This window comes from Acomys russatus, chromosome 1 (genome assembly GCF_903995435.1).
Source record: "Acomys russatus chromosome 1, mAcoRus1.1, whole genome shotgun sequence".
Classification (NCBI taxonomy): domain Eukaryota; kingdom Metazoa; phylum Chordata; class Mammalia; order Rodentia; family Muridae; genus Acomys; species Acomys russatus.
Window position 1 is genome coordinate 96,336,920 of NC_067137.1, and position 21,250 is coordinate 96,358,169.

Here is a 21,250-nt window from a genome sequence, read left to right on the forward strand (position 1 = left end):
CCTTACAACCATCTGCCTCTTGGGTGTTGAGATTAAAGATGTGTGCCACCACGCCCCAGCTAAAGTTGCGAGCCCTTTCATGTGGGTGCTAGGAACTGAACTTGGGGGTCCTTACCCATCATCGTTCCAGCTGTCCCATTCCTCCTCCTCCTCCTCCTGCTTTGCTTTTGAGACAAGGTCTGGTCTCTATGTAGTCTTGGTCTGGAACTTGATGTGTAGATTGAATCCTCCTGCTTGCACCTACCAAGTGCTGGGATTAAAGGTGCAGGCTACCACTCTGCACTAATCTCTTTTTAAAGAGAGCTAGTTAGGGAATTGGGAGCATAGCCTAGTGGCGGAACAAACCTTTAGCTCAGTCCACAGCAGAGAAAAAGAAGTGTGGAGAAGGAAGCCAGTCTCCGCCCACCCTGCCTGCCTAGAAGAAGTGATCAGCAGAGCAGGCCTGGGAGACATTGTGCTGCTTGTACCTCCCTGGATCTGTGACAGGGAGAAGTGAGGAGTCCTGGCATGGCGTACCTGCCCACCAGAGGCCCAGCTGCAGACTCGCCAGGGAACGTCCCCGAGGAGCAGGGCAAAGTTGCATGACTGATGGGTTATTCTAGCTGGGACCACCTCCAGGCCTTTTGTCTAGGAGAATGAGGCTGGTTAGTGAGTCCTGGGGGACTCAGGACTGGTTATGGGGACAAAGCCCAGGAGTAGGAAAGAATCAGGATCCTGAAGCAGCTTGCAGGTCAGTGACAAGCCAGCTGGCTGACCTTGGACAGGGACTCCGAGTCCCCTGGCCTTAATTTCCCTGTCAACAGAGTCTGTTAAAGTGGAGCCACCAGAGACGGAAAGGACAGTTCGTGAGTCCTCCCTTGAAGACCAGGGTGGGGGCGGTCAGGATGGGTGGTTCTGACTCTTTGACGGAGTCCTAGCAAGGCCATTTAAATAATCACAGTCACCCTCTGACAGTTTTTTAGCTTTACCATGTCGAACCAGTGACTCCTTTTGAGCCTTCATTTCCTTATTAGTAAAACACAGCTAATAAATAGTTCCCTGTCTTTGAGTGTTACTGCAGAAACTGATTCATGCCTATAATGTGTGTAACTTCCTGCCTGGCTTATAATCGCTACAAGATAAACAGTTAATTGTCCCATTATTTATGTTTGTGCAAAGGAAGCCATTGGGGGATTCTGGACAGGGAATTAGATGTCCTCTTAGCAAAAGAATTCTGGCAGTGATAGGAAGGGAGACTATGGATGCCAAGGGTATCTGGGGGGGGCGGAGTTAGGTAATGGGTACCATCCGGTAGAGTCTAGTAGGGAGGAGAATGCACAGGGTTAAAAGCATAGTGACTAGTAAGTCTGCTAGAGACGGGTGTAAGGGCATCTGGAAAAAGAAACATAGAAAGTGGAATGGTGGAAGCATTTAAAGTAAATGGGCTGTGGCTCTGTAAGTGGGTGCCCTGGCCTACTTGGTTCCCTTAGAAATGGAAATTTAGGGCCTTACCCTTGGACTCCTGACTGACAGCCATGCCCAGCCCAGCCCGCTGCTTCTCCTAGCTCGGGGGTGCCTCTAGTTTGATGATAGCAGGCTGAGGAAAGGGCTTGAGGTGAAAGCTGTGGGTTAGTTGAGGGTGGAGGGTTGAAGGGAAGAAGGAAGAAGAGCCGTAAAGGAGATGAACACCTCTATCAGTTCTGAAGCATTGGTTTGCCCTGGCTACAGCTGCGGCACATATACCTGTCCTCTTGATGATGGTGTGGCTGTCATCAAGCTAGTGTTGTGCATACATCAAAGCTTCTAGAATCAGAGGAAGGCTGAGGTAACAGTGGTTGCTTATGTAAAGAAACAGATTGTCAGCTGGGTGTGGTGGTGCATGCCTTTAATCCCAGCACCCGTGAGGCAAAGCCTACTGGATTGTTGTGAGTTCCAGGCCAGCCTGGTCTACAAAAGTGAGTCCAGAATAGTCAGGGCTATACAGTGAAATCCTGTCTCAATAAACCAAAAAAGAAAGAAAGAAAACAGATTGTCAGCTGGACATGCCATTAGTGCCAGCACTCGGGAGGCAGAGGCAGGCAAATCTCTATGAGTTCCAGGCCAACCCAGTCTACAAAGCAAGTCCAAGACAGCCAGGGCTACACAGAGAAACTCTTAACTGAAAAACCAAATGTCTATCTGCAGTAAAGGACACAGTTCAAACAGGGCGAACAGCACAGCAGAATTACATCAGTTGTTGCCAGTAGGAAGGGAGGAAGAAAGGCCAGTCCAGAAGACTACACAGACAGACCCGGAACTGGGAAGAGATTGCCTGGGCAAATGGAGTAGTTTGGGGTGTAGGGGTTGAGGGTTCTGGGTTTCACGGGCTCATAGATGGTATTGGTGGTACAGGCTTACACACATAAGAGGTCAGAACGTGTAGAGATTATTCCTCTCTACCACGTTGGTCTTCTCTACCACATTGGTCCTCTCTACCACGTTGGTCCTCTCTACCATGTTGGCCCTCTCTACCATCTTGGTCCTGGAATCCTGCTCAGGTTCTCAGGCTTGGATGCAAACACCTTTACCCACTGAGCTTTCTTTTAGTTTTTTTTTTTTTTTGAGACAAGATTTCTCTGTAACAGCCCTGGCTATCCTATAGTAGCTTGGTAGACCAGGCTGGCCTTGAACTCACAGAGATCCACCTGCCTCTGCCTCCCAGGTGCTGGATTAAAGGCTGTGCCACCACACCTGGCTTTAGGGTTTCTTATATATAGTTGAGTCTGGCCTGGAGCACCCACAACCCCCTTGCTCAGCCCTGAAATTACAGGCATGTGCCATTACACCAGGTAGTATTATTATTTTTGTTTGTCCCTGTCCTGTGTCCATCTCTCTTCATCCCCCACTCCCAAAAATAGAAATTTTTGGTTAAAAAAATATTTTTGCTAAACCAGGCACGGTGGTACAGGCCTGCAATTCCAGCAGTCAGTAGGCAGAGGCAGGCGGGTCTCTGATTTTGAGGCTAGCCTGTTCTAAAAGTGAGTCCAGGACACCCAAGACTACACAAAGAAACCCTGTCTCAAAAAAAAAAAAAAACACAATTTTTCTGTTTTTTTTTTTTTTCTTCTTGCTTTGCCCTCCTTTGTTTTCTGGGTTCTTCCACTTTTTGTGCTTTGTTCCCTTTGGGGAGGAGCACACTCTGCAGGAGCAAGTTGGAGAGGGAGCACTGCCTATGCCTTGTGTGGGTGTAAAGGACTCAATTACGTCACACTTTGGCTTATGTAGGGTTCTGGCAGACAGTCACCACCTCCTGCCACTCTAGCCTCGACACTTGCTGCTAAGCAGAAAAATAAGGGCAGGAAATAGGCTCCAGTTTATTTGTATTCCTTTTGGAGATCCTTGTCTCACGTACCTCAAGCTGATCCAGGGCTCACCATGTAGCCAGAGCCGGTCATGAACAGCCCCTTCCCAATCCTGCACCGACCTCCCAAGAGCTCAACAGACTTATTTAACCAACTTTATTTAAAAAAAAAAAAAAAAAATCCATGATGTAATTTTTAAAAAATCCTTTTGTTTTGAGATAATTGCAGATCGTGCGAAGGTGTAGGTGAAGATACAGTGAGATAGGGCATGCCCCTCACTCAGTTTCACCTTTGTAAATTCTTGCCTGGAAAATGGTACAGATAACAGTTTGCAGGTCGCACTGTCGTTGGTGTGGGGCTTCTGAGTGTGGCCTGAGTCCTAGGATGCAGACAGGCATGGAAGAGAGTGTTCGCTTGTTCATTTTAGTGGGTATGTTGATGATATTTCTTTGGAATCCTCTGTATTCCTTCCTTAGTGTGTGTGGGGTTGTTCTCAGGATTGGCTTATGGAGGGAGCGGAGTGGTCACACTGTTCGTTCATCTTGTGGGTCTCTGCTTCCGCGCTGCCTTTGGTCCTATATTCGGGACATCATTTGCTCATGCCCTGCAGAGACTGTCAGCTTCCTCTTGTGTAGCCCTTGGGGGGATTCTTTGGTGGCCACGAAGCTGCAGAGCTGGTTTGAACCAGAGACACTCCCTTGACATGCATTTCCAGGAAATCTGTTTTTAGCCCAGGCCTCCACCTAACCCTTCTGTTATCTTGAATCTTCTGTGCCCCAGGCCTGAAATTCTTTCGGACAAGTGTCTTCCTCCTTCTAGGTTCTTTCTTTTTGAAGCTACTCCCTTTATCCTTTGTTTTTATTTATTGTTTCTGCGTTTGTGTGTAGAGGTCAGAGTACAGCTTTCAGGACTCTGCTGTCTCCACCCATGGCCTCCAAGGTCAGAACCAGGACTTCGAGAGAGGCAAGCCCTTTTACCAGATGGGTCTTCTCTCAGACCCACCAGCTTCTTGGTTTTATCCATCCGAGCTCCCTAACATCTCTCTTTTGAGAAAGGGTCTTGTGGTATCCCAGGAGAGCTCTCTTGGTTCTTGTCTTTTCTTCCGTGTCCTGAGGTCTCGGGTGTATGCCACCGTGCTCAGTTGGGGGACCGCTCACAGGCACTCATAGGCTAGACAAATACTCTCTCAACTGAAGCACACCCCCAGTCCCTCTGCCTACCCCATTCCTCAAACCCTCTCCCCATTGCATCACTCTTTGACAAGCTTCAGGCATGTAGGTGTGTTTCAGTGTGCCCAGGAAGGCTGACTGGAAAGGGCAGTAGAGGGCAGAGGCCACTGTATTACTACATCGACAGGGAACTTGCCTATCGGAGTGTGGCCTCAGGGGAAGTGGGAGAACGGAAAGGACCCTGGAAGTGAATTGTGTAAGAACGCAGACACTTCCTCAATTTTTAACCTAAGTGGCTGGCTGGAGAATTAACCCTCTTTGTGACAAGGAAAATAGAGGGGCCCATTTTGAAGGTGGCTTCGGTTTGAGAAAGCTGAGATGCCCAAAGGCCCTCCAGGTGGAGGCAGCAGCATGGCAGGCCCGGAACAGACCATTTGTCCCAGTATCATCGGGCTCTGTCAACTATGTGATGGGGAGCCCACACAGGGATGAGATTATCTTCTGTGGATGAGGAGGGTTGAGGACCCTGGACCACACAGAGTGAAAGGGACGACTTTGTCCTACAGGGCTGAGATAAATGCGAGCACAGTCCTTGAGGGCAGCTGCTCATCACAGCCTCTGAGGTCAGCTGGGGCCTTGGAACTGTTTTGAGCTCAACAGCTGTGGTGTCTGAGCGAGGATGGGGCTGCTGGTTTAAGCGGACAGCTGGTGGGGTTTCCCCCGGGTTTCCCTTCGCAGAGTGGCCTAGGATCAAAGAGACTACAATCCCTCTACCTCAGGGTCACACCCGAATTCCAGCTCAACTCCGGATGTGACTTTCCATCCCTCAGGCCCAAACAGGAGCTGAGGTCTAGCCATCCAGAATTATAGTGCTCTCAAGCATCCTTGAGTGGATAGCCTTCACTTGGGTGTGGCCCTGACGATCCAGTGTCCTTGGAGCTGCCTGGACGTGAGATTTAGTTTGCCTGCCTGGATGCCAGGGTCCATGCTCCACTTAGTCGTGGTATGCTGAGTTCATACAACTCTGAGATGGAAATTACACCCATTTTATAGACGAGGAAACTGAGGCTCAGCCAAGCTAGGCGACACAATGTGACAGCAGCGGAGCCTACCTGTTTCTACAGTGGAAAAACTCCCAGGTTGGGACCTGAGCTTGTGCTAGCTGTTGGCTAATGTTCCTGTCTGTGAGGGGGTCTGTTTACTAACTGGGTCACACGAGTGCGTGTGCCACCGCTGTCCCCTCCCTGTGCTGAGCTCCCCTAGACTCCCCTTGAGACCACGGGAACAATGATGAATTAATCTCATCACTTTATCAAGGAGGCACTTACAGAAATTGCGAGACGAGGCCACCAGCCTGGTTTTGCTGGCAGCCAGCCGCCAGGCCCATAAAACAAATTGAAAGGAAGGAAATAAATATGTAAGATTAGAAGGCACACACGGCATTCGTGTGTTTGCAGGCGTGCGCACGCGCGCCCCCCAGAAGGTCAAGAGCACTGTCCCTGTGAGCTCTCAGCACTCTTGCCTTAGGAAGGCAGCAGGACCAAACCTACACATGCTCTTGATCCCTCACCCTCACTCACTGGGGCGGCTCGCAGCGGTGCAGCTGAGAGCAGAGCACGGATGTCTGTGGCGTACAACCGCAGTGAGCATGTCACTTGGGTTCAGTTGCCCAGGCTGCTTCTGCTAGGGTTGTGCTTCCCCCTTGTGAAAAACAACAACAAGCCCAGACTCTCCTGTGTGTCACCTCTCCCATCCTGGACTTTGTGGTCTTCCCTCCTCAGCCTTCCCAGTGCTGGGAGAACAGGCGTGCACCCGCTATACTTGGCTCTCATCGGTAAGATAGGGAGAGATTGGTTACGCTAAAGACTTAGTGTACGTTGAACGGGGCTGCAGCTGTGTCACTGAAGGCTTGGTTATTTAGGGGTTAGTGTGCTTTGGGAGCCTACTGTGCCGTGTGTTTGGACTGCCAAGAGGAACTGGCCTGCATGCAGGACACAGACAGCACATGGACGGTGGGCCAGCACGGGGTGGTCGCAAAGAGAAGCACCATCTTCCCTGTGGGTTCTAGATTGGTGGCTGCAGGCCTGGGGCAGAGGGTACCTGGTGGACTTGCCTGTTGTCCAGTTCCGGGAGCTGGTCTTTATGCACAGTACTGGGGAGTGGGAGGGGCTGAGGTGTGAGGATGGTGGGGTGGAGGACAGGCTGCTGAGCCTGTTTTCCTTCCTCGTTTATCTTTAATATTACCATATTTACTCAGGTGTAGTGACTCAACATCTATAATCTAAGATTGAGGAGGCTGAGGTAGGAGGATCCCTGAGTTTGAGGCCAGCCTGGGCAACAGAGTGAGACGCTGCCTCAAAAATTAAAAATTACTAAAAAAAAAAAAAAAAGCAAAAACAGGTTTAAATGGCTATTGAAATTGCTGCCATGCCTCAGTTGACTTCCCATGAAGTTACTCAAGTGAGTTTTGTTTTTTGTTTTTCCTTTTTGGTTTTTCGAGACAGGGTTTCTCTGTAGCCCTGGCTGTCCTGGACTCACTTGTAGACCAGGTTGGCCGCCTGCCTCTGCCTCCCAAGTGCTGGGATTAAAGGTGTGTGCCACCACGCCTGGCTTCAAGTGAGTTTTCTTTTCTTTTCTTTCTTTCTTTTTTTTTTTTTTTTTTTTTTTTTTGGTTTTTCAAGACAAGGTTTCTCTGTGTAGCCGTTGCTGTTCTAGACTCACTTTGTAGACCAGGCTGGCCTTGAATTCAACAGTGATCCGCCTGCCTCTGCCTCCCGAGTGCTGGGACTAAAGACATGTGCCACCATGCCCAGCTTCAAGTGAGTTTTCTAAGAAATAACATTGGAGGGACTAGCAAGAAGGCTTGGCAGGGAAAGCCACTTGTGCTTAAAAAAAAAAAACAAAAAAAACCTGATGCCCTGAATTTGAGCCTCAGGGTCCCCAGGACCAACAGCTCCACTGTTGGAAGGAGGGAGCCAACTCCCAAAAGCTGTGAGTGGGTAAATGCTGAGCAGGGACAAGTCCCCAGCTTCTCCCTGGCCACCAGATGGGATGAGGGCCTGGTGCCTTCTGGTGCTTTTCTTCTGGTACCAGGCTTATTGAAGGCACACAGCCCACATTGATTAAATAGGTGTTGAAAAGACAGGGAGCTCAGGGTGGACACAGTCCCAGTGTCAGAACAAAGATGTGTTTACAAAACAACCACACCCTGTGCTGTCAGGGTTTGCTGTTTAGTTTTAGTAGTCTGAGACAGTCTGCACATGTGGCCCTGGCTGCCTTCAAACCATTGGGCGCCCTGCTTCAGCCTCCCAGGTGCTGGGACTAATTGAATGGGTCGCTATACTCAGGCAGTAGTTCTTTTGTTGTTGTTTTTTCTCTTTTTTCTTTCTTTCTTTCTTTTTAAAGATGTATTTATTTATTGTGTATACAGTGCTCTGCCTGCATGTACACCTACAGGATAGAAGAAGGCATCAGACTGGATTGTAGATGGGTGTGGGCCACTGTGTGGTTGCTGGGAATTGAACTCAGGACCTCTGGAAGAACAGACAGTGCTCTTAACCTCTGAGCCATCTCTCCAGCCCTTTTTGGTTTTTTTTCAAGACAGGATTTCTCTGTGTAGCCTTGGCTGACGTGGACTTTGTAGACCAGGCTGGCCTTGAACTCATAGTGATCCGCCCAGGCAGTAGTTCTTTATGTTTGTTTGCTGTCTTTTTGTTTTGTTTTTTGGGTCTTTTGTGTCGTGTCTCTCCCCCCCCCCACCCCCCCCCCCAACCCAAGACAGCAATACCTGCCTCTGCCTCCTTGAGTGCTGGGATTAAGGACATGGCCACCACACCCAGGTGCTTTTTTTTTTTTTTTTGCGTGAGACAGTCTATGTTCCTATGGTGCACACTTCCCTCCAATTCCTGTTCTTTGAACTTCTAATCCTCTTGCCTCTACCTCCATGCGATAGCACACACTGTGCCACCAGCAGGCCTGGTTTATGCGGTGCTGGGTGTCCAACATTCATCCACATTAACTAAGCAGTGTATCAACTGAACTACACACCCAGCCCCATTTTGTTTTTTTAAGACAGGATCTCATATAAATCCAAGCTGGCCTTGAGCTTGATCTGTAGACAGGACCGGCTTTGACCCCCTAGTCATCACTGCCTCCACCTCCCAGGTGCTAAAATTGCAGAATCAGCAAGATGGCTCAGTGGGTAAAGGCAGTTTGCTGGCAAGCCTGATGACCTAGTACAGTCTCCACGAACCTCATGCTGGGTGGAGAAAACTGACTCCTGAAAGTTGTCCTCTGACCCCCACGCTCACTGGCACTCCTGCTTCCCCCACTAATTAACTAACACACACACACACACACAAATAAAAAACTAAATGTAGTAGTAATAATAAAAACTAACAAGACTGCACACTATGATGCCTAACCCAGGCTTCAGTTCTTTTTTTATTTTTTATTTTTTTAAATTTGTTTTTTGAAACAAAGTCTCACTGTTGTAGCCTGGATCTCCTCAAATGCAGAGATCTGTCTCTCAGGTGCTGGCCTGCGCTACCACGCCTGGCTTAGTGACATATCACATAAGGTTTTGCTTACCCCTTCGCTTAGGAGCCAAAAACTATTTTGCAGATGAGGAAAGTTAAGGCATGGTGACAGGAAAAAGTCATTTCCACAAAGTCGGGAGCCAGGTGGCCTGGCCCCAGTGGGAGGCAGACTGCAGGCCCTGCCAGTTTTCCTGAGCTCTTCCTGGTGACTGACAGGTGACTAGTGGTCAGTGTTGATGTTCACCTTCCACTGAGCATGGTGGTTTTTCCTGGGATAAAAATGCTGTCTTGATTTGATGGTGTGCCTCACCCCCTGCCCCACCCCCTTCAATCTCAGAGTCAGAACCATTAGTGTCCATTCTCAGAAGAACAATTTTTTTCCCCCTCAGGCAGCTGCTTAGCCCACCCAGCTCACAGGCTGGAGTTGACATGGGGGAGTTTGAAACATTCTGAAGAGCCACTTAGAGCCCTTACCATAACCCTGGGTGGGGCTAGTCAGCTCTGGGCCAGTTAATCCCCAGAAGATCAACCTAATGGGCGGGGGTCCTGGATGGAGAGCAGGCACCTGGCAATCGTCTCTATGTTGCAGGTAACATCGAGTACAGCTGCCCGGCCACCAACGAGTGTGAGATCACCAAACGGAGGCGCAAGTCCTGTCAGGCCTGCCGCTTCATGAAATGCCTCAAAGTGGGCATGCTGAAGGAAGGTAAGAGACCCACAGGCAACTGCCAGGGTCTGGGCTCTGCTGGGTTTGTCTTGGTGGTGAGTGTCAATCCTGTGTCAGGTTGAGGGCCTCCCCAAGGGCAGTGTGTGTGCATGCAGCCACAGGCTGTCTTGTGGTATGGCTGCCAGGCTCTAGCCTGCTGGGCATCTCTTCTTGGAAAGATGTGGGCTAGCAATGTGGAAGTCCAGAGGTCCCAAGGATCCTTTTGGGACTCCAGACCCTATTTTGAGGCTCAGCTTTTACCTTGTCTCTCTGGGAAGTCCTCATTTGGACCAGTCCCCCACCCCCCATCTTGGCAGGTGCACTTAGAACCCTGGTACTGTGGGGAGTGGCCTTTGCTTGTCTTTTGCCTGCCGAGTGTTTCCCCATTCCCGTGTCTGCTTCTCCATCTTTGCTTCTGGGTCTCCTCCTTGTTACTTTTTCCTCTAGAGCCCCACCATTGGGTGCCAAAGTCAGGAGTCACAAGTGCCAACTGAGCTTTATTTAGTTCCAGCCAAGGTGTGGTTTCTGGTTTGGGGTTTTTGTTTTGTTGTTGTTTGTTTTTGTGACCATTTGTATCATTGGCTCTATGAAGGGCTTTTATCCTTCATAGGTTTTTGAGACAGGGTTTCCCTGTTTTAGCCGTGGCTGTCCTGGAACTCACTCTGCAGACCAGGCTGGCCTCGAATTCACATCGATCCGCTTGCCTCTGCTTCCCAAGTGCTGGGATTACAGGCCTGCGCCACCATGCCCTGCTAAGGAAATTAGCTTTAAAAGTCTGTTTTTATTTTGCGTGTATGTGTGAGTGCCTGCGTGAATATATGTGCCTAGCTGGTGCCCTTGGAGGTCAGAGGGCATTTGATGTCCTGGAAGTAGTTGTAAGTTGCTGTGTGGGGGCTGGAGAGATGGTTCAGAGGTTAAGAGCACTTGCTGTTCTTCCAAAGGTCCTGAGTTCAATTCTCAGCAACCACATGGTGCCTCACAACCGTCTATAATGAGATCTGGTGCCTCCTTCTGGCCTGTAGTTGTTACATGCAGGAGAATATTGTATACATAATAAATAAACAAATCTTTTTTTTAAAAAAGTTGCTGCGTGGGTGCTGGAAACTGAACCCTGGTCCTAGATTGAGCTTAACTAAAGCACAGTGAAATTAACATCGTGGCACTTCAATTAACACTTTAAAAGCTGCTCCTGGGAAAGGTGAGCTGACTGCAGATGCGCAGGTGCTGTGCTGACCTCTGTGGATCTGCCTGGCTTGAATCTTGTTCAGTACCATTTTTTTTTTAAAGGAATGAGGCGTGTGCATGTGTGTGTGTGTGCATGTACACATCACTGCATGTGCACACGTGTGTCTCCCTCTGAGAGAGCCAGTGTAAATTCTTTCAGATCAGCTTTTGAGCCTTGAACCTTCCCAACATGGAAGGAAACAGGAAAAGTTTATGGGGATAAGGAACAGGGCAGGCAAAGAGGAAGGAGTCGGCTTGGGGAGATCTTCCCTAGGGACTGGCAAGGTGGGGTAGCTGGTGGGGTTGCTGGTCTAATGAAGCTCAGCCTTTAGCAGGCCGGGGCTTTCCTCGATCCCCCTCTATGCCTGGGGCATCAAGTAGCCACCTCAGCTGTTTCGACTCTTGAGACAGCTTGGACAGACCTTCTAGTGTTAGGGAAACTTGGGGTTCCTCCCACTCCTCATCTGGGCTCCGTTCAGCATCTTGCACCTATGAAGACGCTGCTCTCAGGGTAGTTGCCAGTCGCCCCTTGGGTCTGCAGTGCCCTGGGCTTGAAAATGCTGCCCTAGATAGGCTTACTACTGCTGTGATGTGAAACCACGACCAGAAGCAACTTGGGGAGGAAAGGGTTTATCCGGCTTACACTAACACATCGAGTAGTCCCATCACTGGAGGAAGTCAGGACAGGAACCTGGAGGCCTGAGCTGATGCAGGGGACAGGTAGGGGTACTGCTTACTGGCTTGCTCGGCCTGTCTGCTTATACAACCCAGGACCACCAGCCCAGGGATGATGGCACCACCTACAATGGACTGGGCCCTCTGACATCAATCACTCATTAAGAAAATGTCCTACAGACTAGCCCGCAGCCTGATTTTTATGGGGGCATTTTCTTAATTGAGGTTCCCTCTTCTCAGATAACTTTAGCTTGTATGGAGTTGACATAAAACTAGCCAGCACAAACCCTTTCTTCATTTGTCAGATTTTTAACCCCTTGGTGATGTGTCAGCAGCTGTTTAGAGAAGCCTGCTGTGGAAGAAACAGCCTCTTCTAGGTCGAAATGGGGCTGTGTTGGGCCTGCTGTATGTAAGACCATGTTCCACTCGGTGGCAGTTTTGGCCTTTGGTCTTGGTGTACAGATGTGACCAAGACAGATTGCGTCTCCTGCCTCTTACACCAGGCTCTTTTCTGCCCCCAAGCCTCCTGGCTGGCTGGTCTTCTTACACCTGTTCCTTGATGCTGGAAACCTGAAGGTTTCTAGGCTTTGAAGAGACTCCATCCTCCTAAGCCCCAGAGATGGAAATGGCACCTTGCTCTGGAAGCTGAGTGAGACGCCAGGTCAGCCTGGAGCCCCACTGCACTGGAGTATGCCTTCCTCTGCCCGCTTTCCTACATCTGAGGGAATCCTGGCAGAAGGCAGCCTCCTCCCTTTAAGTTTAGGAATGGGGCCTGCCGGGGCTGGAGTGACATAGCTGTCCCACCTTCAGCCACCCTCTAGCTTGAGAAGATCGGGGCCCAGAGCTGAGCCTTCCTGCTCCATGCATTCTGCCCTCCGTGCCAGAGGCCAGCGATGGGCGGGGGGTGGGGGGGCTGGGGGGGAAGGGGGAGACTCAGCACTCAGTCCATGGACAACGGCAGTGCTCAGTGTTCTCGTTAGGAGTTACTCAGTGCTTGGGGAAGGGGAGGATAGTTTCTAGTGGCCCTCAGAAAGGGAGGATCCCACCAGTGACAGGAGAGGCATGACCAGGCACACTGAAGGGCAGTGGTTGGGCGACCCCTGGGCAAGCAAGCTCCTGAAAGGAAAGTGTGCAGCCCATAGATGATGCTGGTCTGCAGTGGTGGAAACAGGGTGCTGTAAGGATCCATGCTGTCCAAGTGGGACGATCCCCAGAGTTGCCTCCCTTTCAGGAGTGGCTCCCCCCATGGTAGCCAGATGTCATCCTCTGGACTGATATATACTGAGCCTGATTCAGTCGTTAGGGAACTTTGTCTGAAGGAGGAAGAGACGGTCCCCCAGGGCACATCCCACCACGCCTCCAGTGCTGGCCAGAAGCTGACAGGAAGCCTCCTGAGTACGGGTGAAGCTGCGCTCCTGGCTTCTGATGCCAGCTCTGTGGTACCTGGCCCCAGAAGCCCCCTTCCTCTCCCCCTCCTCCCGGGACCAGCCTCTGGGAGGAGTCTGGGTCCCTGCCAGGTAGAGTATTTGGCAGTTGTCCTGGCCCTGCTTTTGTTTGGGTGTCCTTCCTTGTTCTGTGTGTGCAAGGTCTGGTCCCTAGGGCCTACCTGGGCTCCTGTCCCTCTCCGATTGTTTCTGGAAACAAACTTCCTGTGCTGCCTCCTGCTTTAGGCTCTCACATGTCAGCTGGGCAGTGGGGGTTCCTGGGTATCACAGGGCAGCTTTCCTCCCCACTGCTCTCCTCCCCACTGTCTACATGTCAGAAGCACATTTCCCCCTCTTCTACCCTGCAGCTCAAGATGTCTCCTGTAACTTTCTTAGTAAAATAGCCGCTGATCCATGATTTAGGGGCTCCAGCCGTTACTAGGGATGGAGTCAGACATGTGGTGTCCTCTGTCCCAGGGTCAAAGCCTATCAGATGCCTCAAGTTGTTGGAGATGGATCTTGTTTCCCATGTGGCTTCCTTTGTTTTTTTTCCCATCTATCCTGGAATGCCTGGAGCAGCCAGTAAATGAAGGCCGTGTCCCAGAGTCTTTCATTGTCTTTCAAATTTGTTTGTTACTTTTGATTTTCCAAGACAGGTTTTTTTTCTTTGTTTTCTTGGGTGTCCTGGACTCACTTTGTAGACCAGGCTGGTCTCAAACTCACAGGAGATCTGCTTGCCTCTGCCTCCCTGGGTGCTGGGATTAAAGGCGTTCATCACCATGCCCGGCCTAGAGTCTATGCAGATCTGTTGTATGACAATTCACATTTCATGGCAAGTCATTCTTTTCTTTGTGGGCAAAATTGAATATAAAATTTGATACAGGTTCATAGCTGGTGGCTGACATTTTCTTTATGGGTCTCATCCTTGACCTTGCCCCCACCCCAGGCCAAGACCTCATCTCCTCACTTGTATTGGCTGATACCTGCTGTTCGCCAGGTAAGGTGAGGACCCAAGGGGACAACCTGACTTGGCTTTGGTGTGTCAGCCGCTGGCACCTTTCAGCTAGTGTTAGACTCACTCAGGTGTATTCTACAGCTGCCTACCAAGTTGAGTGAGGCGGACCCATTTTGTGTTATGTCCTTCCTGGATTTATTGGTCGGACTCTTAGGGCTGGCATTGTTTCAGGCCGATCCTCTCTGAGGATGGTCCCCTGGCATCTCAGGTGTGGGCTGATTCAGTCCCAGACCAGAAGAACCCTGAAAATCCACTTGGCTGCATCTATCCGGTGTCCCCACCCCCAAGTCTTCAGTTCAGGGACTTGGCTACTCCCTAGCCAGCTTGCCCCTGCCCACTTCACCTCCTCCTCTCGTGAACTGCCCCTCCTTGCAGCCGCTCCCTCCGTTTCCTTTCCTGCCTCAGTCTTGCCTGTCTCTTCCCAAGTGTTTTCAGAAAGATATTTGATTTCAGTGAGAGCCGGGCTGCTGGCCATGTAATATGCTTTCACTCTCTTCTTGCATGTTGGAAAATCGGAAAGCTCCTCCAGGGATTCTGGGTAATTGGGTTAGTGGCCAGCTCATGTCAGGAAATTAAAAGGAGGCCCCGATCAGGTTTCCTGCTGCATGGGATCTGATGGCTTGGTATTTATAGAATGTTCTGCCTCTAGCCCATGCCAGAAATACCACTTTTCTGGTCTTTTTCTGGCCTTTGTTGAGTTAAGGAAGAGAAATTCTTTCGCTTTTCCAAAATATATTAATGTTTTAAAACAAACCAGCTCTCCAACATGTCCGAGGGCAGCACTGAACTACTTTCTAGCCTGCACACAGGCGCCCGCCCCCCGGCCCCTCTACCCACCCCCACAATCTAATAGCTCACAAGATCTTCCCCAAACCTCCTGGACACTCAGGTACAATGACCTCTGGCTGGGCAAGTGTTGATTGAATACGGACAACTGCTTCTGGCTGTGTGTTAAATCCTTATTAGTGATCACTCTGAGCATTTGACACCAGAGCATTGGATCGGAGCTTCAGCCCATCGGGTCAGACCCCTGCTTGACCATTTAACAGCTCCTTGGGAAAACTTCACTTTCCGCCAGGAAAATGAGAATCACCTTGTGGCCATTGTCACCTTGTTTCTCTCATCTCCAGGGGATGTCTCTGGGTTTCCACCATGAGGTCTGCTGTTGATGGCTATTTAGAGATGGTCTCCATGTAAGGACGGCATTGATTGTTGTTCCTTTGGTTGGTTTGTTTTGTTTTAAATTGGTGGGTGACTGCATTTATGGGGGCACATGGTGATGCTTTGCTTTATGTATATGTTATTTGTGGGAAGAAGAATCAGTCAAATTAACCAACACACCTGTCATATCACCAGCTTGTCTGCTTTGTCTGTGGCAAGAGTGTTAAAATTCTGTAGTAGCAGATGAGTGCTGTGGGTCACAGAGCTAGCCTTCCCGGCTCATGGGGCTCTTTGGTTAACATCTTCCCTTTCCTAAAACCCCTAAAGGTGATTTCCCCCGCTTCTGTGATCTGGAAAGCAATTCGGAGTTCCCCCACACCTGTCCACACTTAGCTAATGATCTTGCTTCATATTGTCTTGAAAATAAAAACAGCAAAATAGAACATTTTCAATTAATTAATTAATTGTAGTGCTGGGATCAAATCCAGGGCCACACAGTAGGCAGCTGCTCTATCTGTCTGGGCCCTCTGCCCTTTGACACATGATTTCACTAAGTTCCTTGGGCAGGCCTTGAACCCTGGATCCTGAATGCCTCTGCCTCCCAATGCCACCAGGCTGGGCCAAGTGGAAATTTTTTTTTTACCTCAGCTACCATGGAGAACATTTGGTGTGTGCATGTGTATGTGTGCGCGTGTGCATGCGAAGATGTCATGGGATGTGTATGGATGTCAAAGGTCAACTTCCGGGAGTCAGCTCTTTCCTTCTAATAGTATTTTGTTTTGGGTTTTTTTTGTTTTTTGTTTTTGTTTGTTTGTTTGTTTGTTTTTGGTTTTTTGAGACAAGATTTCTCTGTAGCCTTTGCTGTCCTGGACTCATTTTGTAGACCAGGATGGCCTCACCCTGCCTCGACCTTCCGAGTACTGGTTTTTTGAGAGAGGCTCTTGCTGGGAAGTTACGGTGCTGATCTTAAAACTGTGGCTTCCTGCGGTCTTAGCCCCAAGTGCTGTGATTTTTAAGCGTATATCTCCACACCTGCATCCCTTTTCTTTTTCTTGAGGCTGGTCTCACTGTCCAGAACGTCAACTGCTGCTCTCCACAGTTGAGGGTGGTCGAAAAAGAAGTGCCATATCTCTTAGGGAGCATGACAGTGACCTCAGTAGACATAGACCAGGCTGGCCTGGAACTCAGGACCTTCCGGTCAGTCCCTGCCTTCCTACTGTTACAATTACTGGTAGGAGCCACCTTCCCCAGCTAATAGGAGTCACAGCGAGAGTCTGCCACTCCGTTTTCCATCTTCCTCAAGTTCTCTGTTGTACTTAAAATCAACGCCGACTCCTCTGACTGCAGGGGTCAGGTCTGCTCTGAGACTCAGCCACCCTCTGTGGTCCTGTCCATCCAGCTTGCTCTCACGCTCCAAGCATGGCTAACTTCTCACTTTAGGGATTCCAGGGGAGGTGTTCCTAAAGGCAGGCTTCCTGTCCTTTCAGTCTCTGCGGATGACACCTTCCCCACCATTTGCTATCGCAGCCCTCTGTAGACCTTGTCACTGAACGTCTCCCACTCAAGGAATGACTCTGCTTATTTATTTATGCACTTGGCTTCTTTTGTTTACTCTGTCATCTTCTAACACGCCTGTCCTCCTCCTCCTCCTCATGATTGAAAGGCCCCAGTGGAGTATCTGAGACCAGCGGGCTGTGGTGCCGTGACGGATTAGCATTGTCTATCACGGGGACGAAGTGGGAAGTAGTGACAATGGTGGTGACAGGACCTGCCATGCTTGATCTGGCCCAGCTGTATCTTCTTGGGTGACCCCCCCCCTTCCCCCTAAGGCCACAAGGCTAGGTAGGACATGACAGAGCAGTGGGGGTGGGGGGGAATCTAGGCTCCTTGTAAGAAACTGGTCCCTGGCTCAGTATGTGTTTCTTGCCCAGCAGGAGCTGGCAGTCCCTCCTCAGCAAGCATGGAGTGCGGCCTGGCTGGACTGACTTCTCCCTGTTGGGTGTAGGTTTTAGCCATTGGCCTGTGGGAACCCAGGGATAACCCAGGTGAAATGTCCTTTCTGGTGTAATGCCAGGGGCCAGAAGGATCTAGAGGAGGGAGGAGAGGAGACACCACTTTAGTAGCCAGAATACGGGAGTCCTCCTTTAGCCATTCAGGTACCTGGAGTCCATAGAGCAGTTGGCAGGAGCCTGGGCACATAAGATAGAGCATCCCCTCTCTCCCTCCCTCTACTCCCCCCTTCCCTCCCCCTCCCTTCCCCAGGTGTACTGGTTAGTTTTTGTCAACTTGACACAAACATAGACATATCTGGGAAGGGGTCATCTTGAGAAAATGTCTCCATCGCATTGATCTGTAGGTAAATCTATGGGTGTGTTTGTTGTTTTGGTAATTTATATAGAAGCACCTAGCCCACTGTGAGTGGCGCCATCCCTAGGCAGTGGTCCTGGGTTGTGTGAGAAAGCAAGCCGAACAGTTTGTGAGGAGCAAGACAGTAAGCAGCATGCGTCCATGGCCTCTGCTTCTGTTCCTGCCTTCAGGTTCCTGCCCTAAGCTCATTCCTTGGCTTCCTCCAAGGACCGTAACCTGTAAGGCAGGTGACCCCTTTCCTCCCCCAGGTTGCTTTTTCTCAATGGTGTTTATCACAGCAAACTGGGACACCAGGGTAAGCGTCAACCTAAAATTCTCCAGGGAAGATTACTCAGAACAAATAAGTATATTATTATAAAGATCCAGTATAGGGGCATTGAAGAACTTTGAAAAGATACTTGTTCCAGATAACACATGACTCCAGAGCGCCCTTCCCCCCCAATCCCCCAACCCCCCTAACCCCATCCCCCACCCCAATCTCCCATCTCCTTGCAGCCCATTCTCAGCATGCAGCACTGAAATCATATGACATTTGGTCACTCACAAATCCAGGTGCAGATCCTTCTGGCCTTCCTGGCTGTATGTCCCTGGTCTTATGTATCCCAGGCTGGCCTTGAATTTCTTGTGCCATGACCTTGGATTCCTGACCATCTTGTCTCCACCTTCAGAGTACTGGCATTACAGGCAGATCCCACCACACAGGTTTATGCAGTATGGGAGATTGAACTTTGTGCATGCTAAGCACTCTGCCATCTGAGCTACATCCCCAACTCCACCTGACCTTTCTCCAGTCCTCTGTTTTCTCCCGAGGACAGCCCCGAGCTCTTCCCTTCTCAGAATTTTCATGCAGCTCAAATGTGAGGTGAACACGAGTAGCTTGGTAAGCACAGCCCTGTTCAGCCAGCTCACTGTCATAAAGAAAAAGAAACGAAAGATCATGGTGGAGTTTGGAGAGGAAAAGTGTCAACCCTGAATGCCTTAGGAAGGTCAACAGGGATTCTTCTTCTTGGTTTTAGTCCGGGGGCAGAAATGGGGGAAGGATACTGGCTTCTAGCCCCAGAGACCTGTGGTAGTCGGAAGACAGCACCAGGATGGGGGGGGGGGAGAATGGGTGGGTGCAGGACCACACTTCAGCTGGCTATTTTTAGTGTAAATGAAAGAAATTTAAAACTGGCCGCTGCCCCAGTACAATCAGCTATTTTTTTTTGCTTCTGAAAGACTGGGATCCCGTCCAGCCTTGGGGGAGGGGGTTGCAGATGAGAAGCAAGGCAGGGGGTGGTGGGAAGCCAGGAGTAGCACTACTCTTCCTTAAGAAAGAATGACCGGCTCAATGGCGTCATGGCGTCCATTAGTCAGTGCCTAATCTAGAGCTCTGAGGTGCATGCGGTGGACAGCAGAGGCCAGCAGGTGGGGCATAGCTTTTGAGACCCTCCTCCTCCTTTGCCATTTCCTATGCGGGACCCCCTGCAGACCCAGGGTTGCCAGCCTAGTGTGATAAGGCTGGTGAAAGGTGGCCACTAGTCTAGTCTCTGTTGCTGTCCTGCCTGGCAACTTGAAGTTTTTATTTTATTTTTGAGATGGGGTCTCAAAGTGTAGCTAAGGCTGACCTGGAAGTTACTATAAAGCCCAAACTAACTTGGAGCCTTTGTTGATCCTCTTCCCTCAGCCTTTCAAGTGCTGGGACTAAAAGCACAAAACCCCCACACCTGCTGCTAGCAAATGGATCTAGGACATACTAACGCTCTATTCCTGAGTCCCACCCACCCCCTCCCCAGTCTCCAGCCTGCTTTTTTGTGTCTGGCTTATTTTCACTCCGGATGACTAAGTAAATATGTGTGTATTATAGGCCACACTTGTTTGCCCACAGCCCTTTAATGGACACAGGGTTACTCCCTTGCTTTTAGCTCCCATGGACTGTGCTGCAGTGAACACTGGCTTGTTTCCAGCTCCATTTCTCAATTGAGTTGGAAACCCAGGAGTGAGGTTTGTGGTGGTGATTCTGGGTAGTTTTTTTAGCCACCAACACATAAACCATTCTATACTTCCTCCAGAATTTTCTAGAAGTTTTCAAACTTTTCATTTTGAGATCATTGAGGTACAGCTGTCCGAGGCTACAGAGCGGTCCCCTGTGCCCTTCACTCAGTTTCCCCATCAGTGTCTTTGAAAATATAACAGTATATAGTCAAGATGCAGATGCTGGTAACAGCAGAGACCCAAAACCTCCTTAAGCATGAGGCACTTTTAGTAGCAGCATTAGTTAGCATTTACTTAACTTGTCTGCCGTTGAAGATTTTTCAGATGACTTGACATAAGGATTAAATGAGCCATCAGCTTTGTGAGGTAGGCACTATGACTTCATCTTAGAGTCCAAGAAGTGGAGGTACAAGAAGTGAAGACCCTTCCTTACCCAGAACCACTCTGGTAGTGGGGTGCAGCTGGGTTTACCCAGCTCTGCCCTTGGCAACTGCTCACCCCCTCTGCTTATGCTAGGAACTCATCACACTTGTCCAGGAGACTAGATCTGTCCAAAACTCAAGGTCCCTGATTGCCCATGGCTATGAATTACATTGATAACTGATCCTTTTTATATGCAGAACATACTTTCTGGTCATTAAATTCCTCTGTACATCTGAAGGGGTTAAACAGTAACTAACAGTTAAAACGGGGGCTACATGTTAAGTATCTGGAGATCAGCAGTGATTTCCATATTAATATTATTAATACCTTTTTATATTTGGAAAGTCTCAATGAAATGATAGGTTCAACACTTGGGAGGCAGAGGCAGGCGGATTGCTGTGAGTTCAAGGCCAGCCTTGTCTACAAAGTGAGTTCAGGACAGCCAAGGCCACACAGAGAATCCCTGTCTTGAAAAACCAAAGACCAAAACCAAAACAAAACAAAAAAAATTGCTTCTACTTGCTGACTGCGTTTTGGGTATTTTGCTAATATAAGTACACAAACAAGGCGGCATTCTTACTTCAAGACTCCATCTTCTGTCTCCCCAGTTGGTGTTTTGAAGTCACATCCTAACTTAGAATTGTCCATTGTATCACTCAATGGAGATGCCTCTTTACTGCCACGCCCTCTGACAGCCAGTAGCTTCAGCACCAGCAAACAGGGGAAGCCTCCTTTCTTTCCTGTCTCTTTTGCCCCAGACTGGCCTCAAACTTGGCTATATAACTGAACATGACCTTGAAGCGTTGGCCTTCCTGCCTTTGCTTCCCGAGGGCTGGTATTACAGGCAGGCACCGGGGACACCTGATTTATGGGGGTCCTTTCTGTAACTGGTGGTATCCAGCTGCAGGGCTGAGGTTATCAAGCTCTGAGCAAGAAGGGCAAGGTCACTGGAGTCAGAGGTAGCCCCAACTATGCTCCACAGACGGGGAAGCACAGGCCCATGTCCTACACTGCAAACGATCACTAGCAAACCCTGACTAGCGTGGTGCTGGGCTGTAGGGAATACAGCACCTACTGCCCTGAAGAGCCAGAAGGCATGATGGGAGCAAGTCTCTGGTGGTCGCCCTGGAAGCAACAAGGGAAGTCTGCAGCACTGGGTCTGCTGGGGCTGTGCAACACCCCCACTTTAAGGTCAATTGAACATGAACTCCAGCAGAGTGGGTTTGACCGCTGCCTCCTCCCCAGCTAGACAGT

General features: G+C 49.8%; 1 protein-coding gene across 2 annotated transcripts in view; it reads left to right on the forward strand.

Annotated features, from left to right (window-relative positions):
* The window catches only part of Esrrb (estrogen related receptor beta), a 152,900-nt gene that overhangs the window by 114,502 nt on the left and 17,148 nt on the right, over positions 1-21,250 (forward strand). For both annotated transcript variants that reach the window (XM_051149626.1, XM_051149618.1), the window contains exon 3: positions 9,617-9,733. In XM_051149626.1, the coding sequence (XP_051005583.1) occupies positions 9,617-9,733 (117 nt within the window). The remainder of the gene's footprint in view (positions 1-9,616; positions 9,734-21,250) is intronic.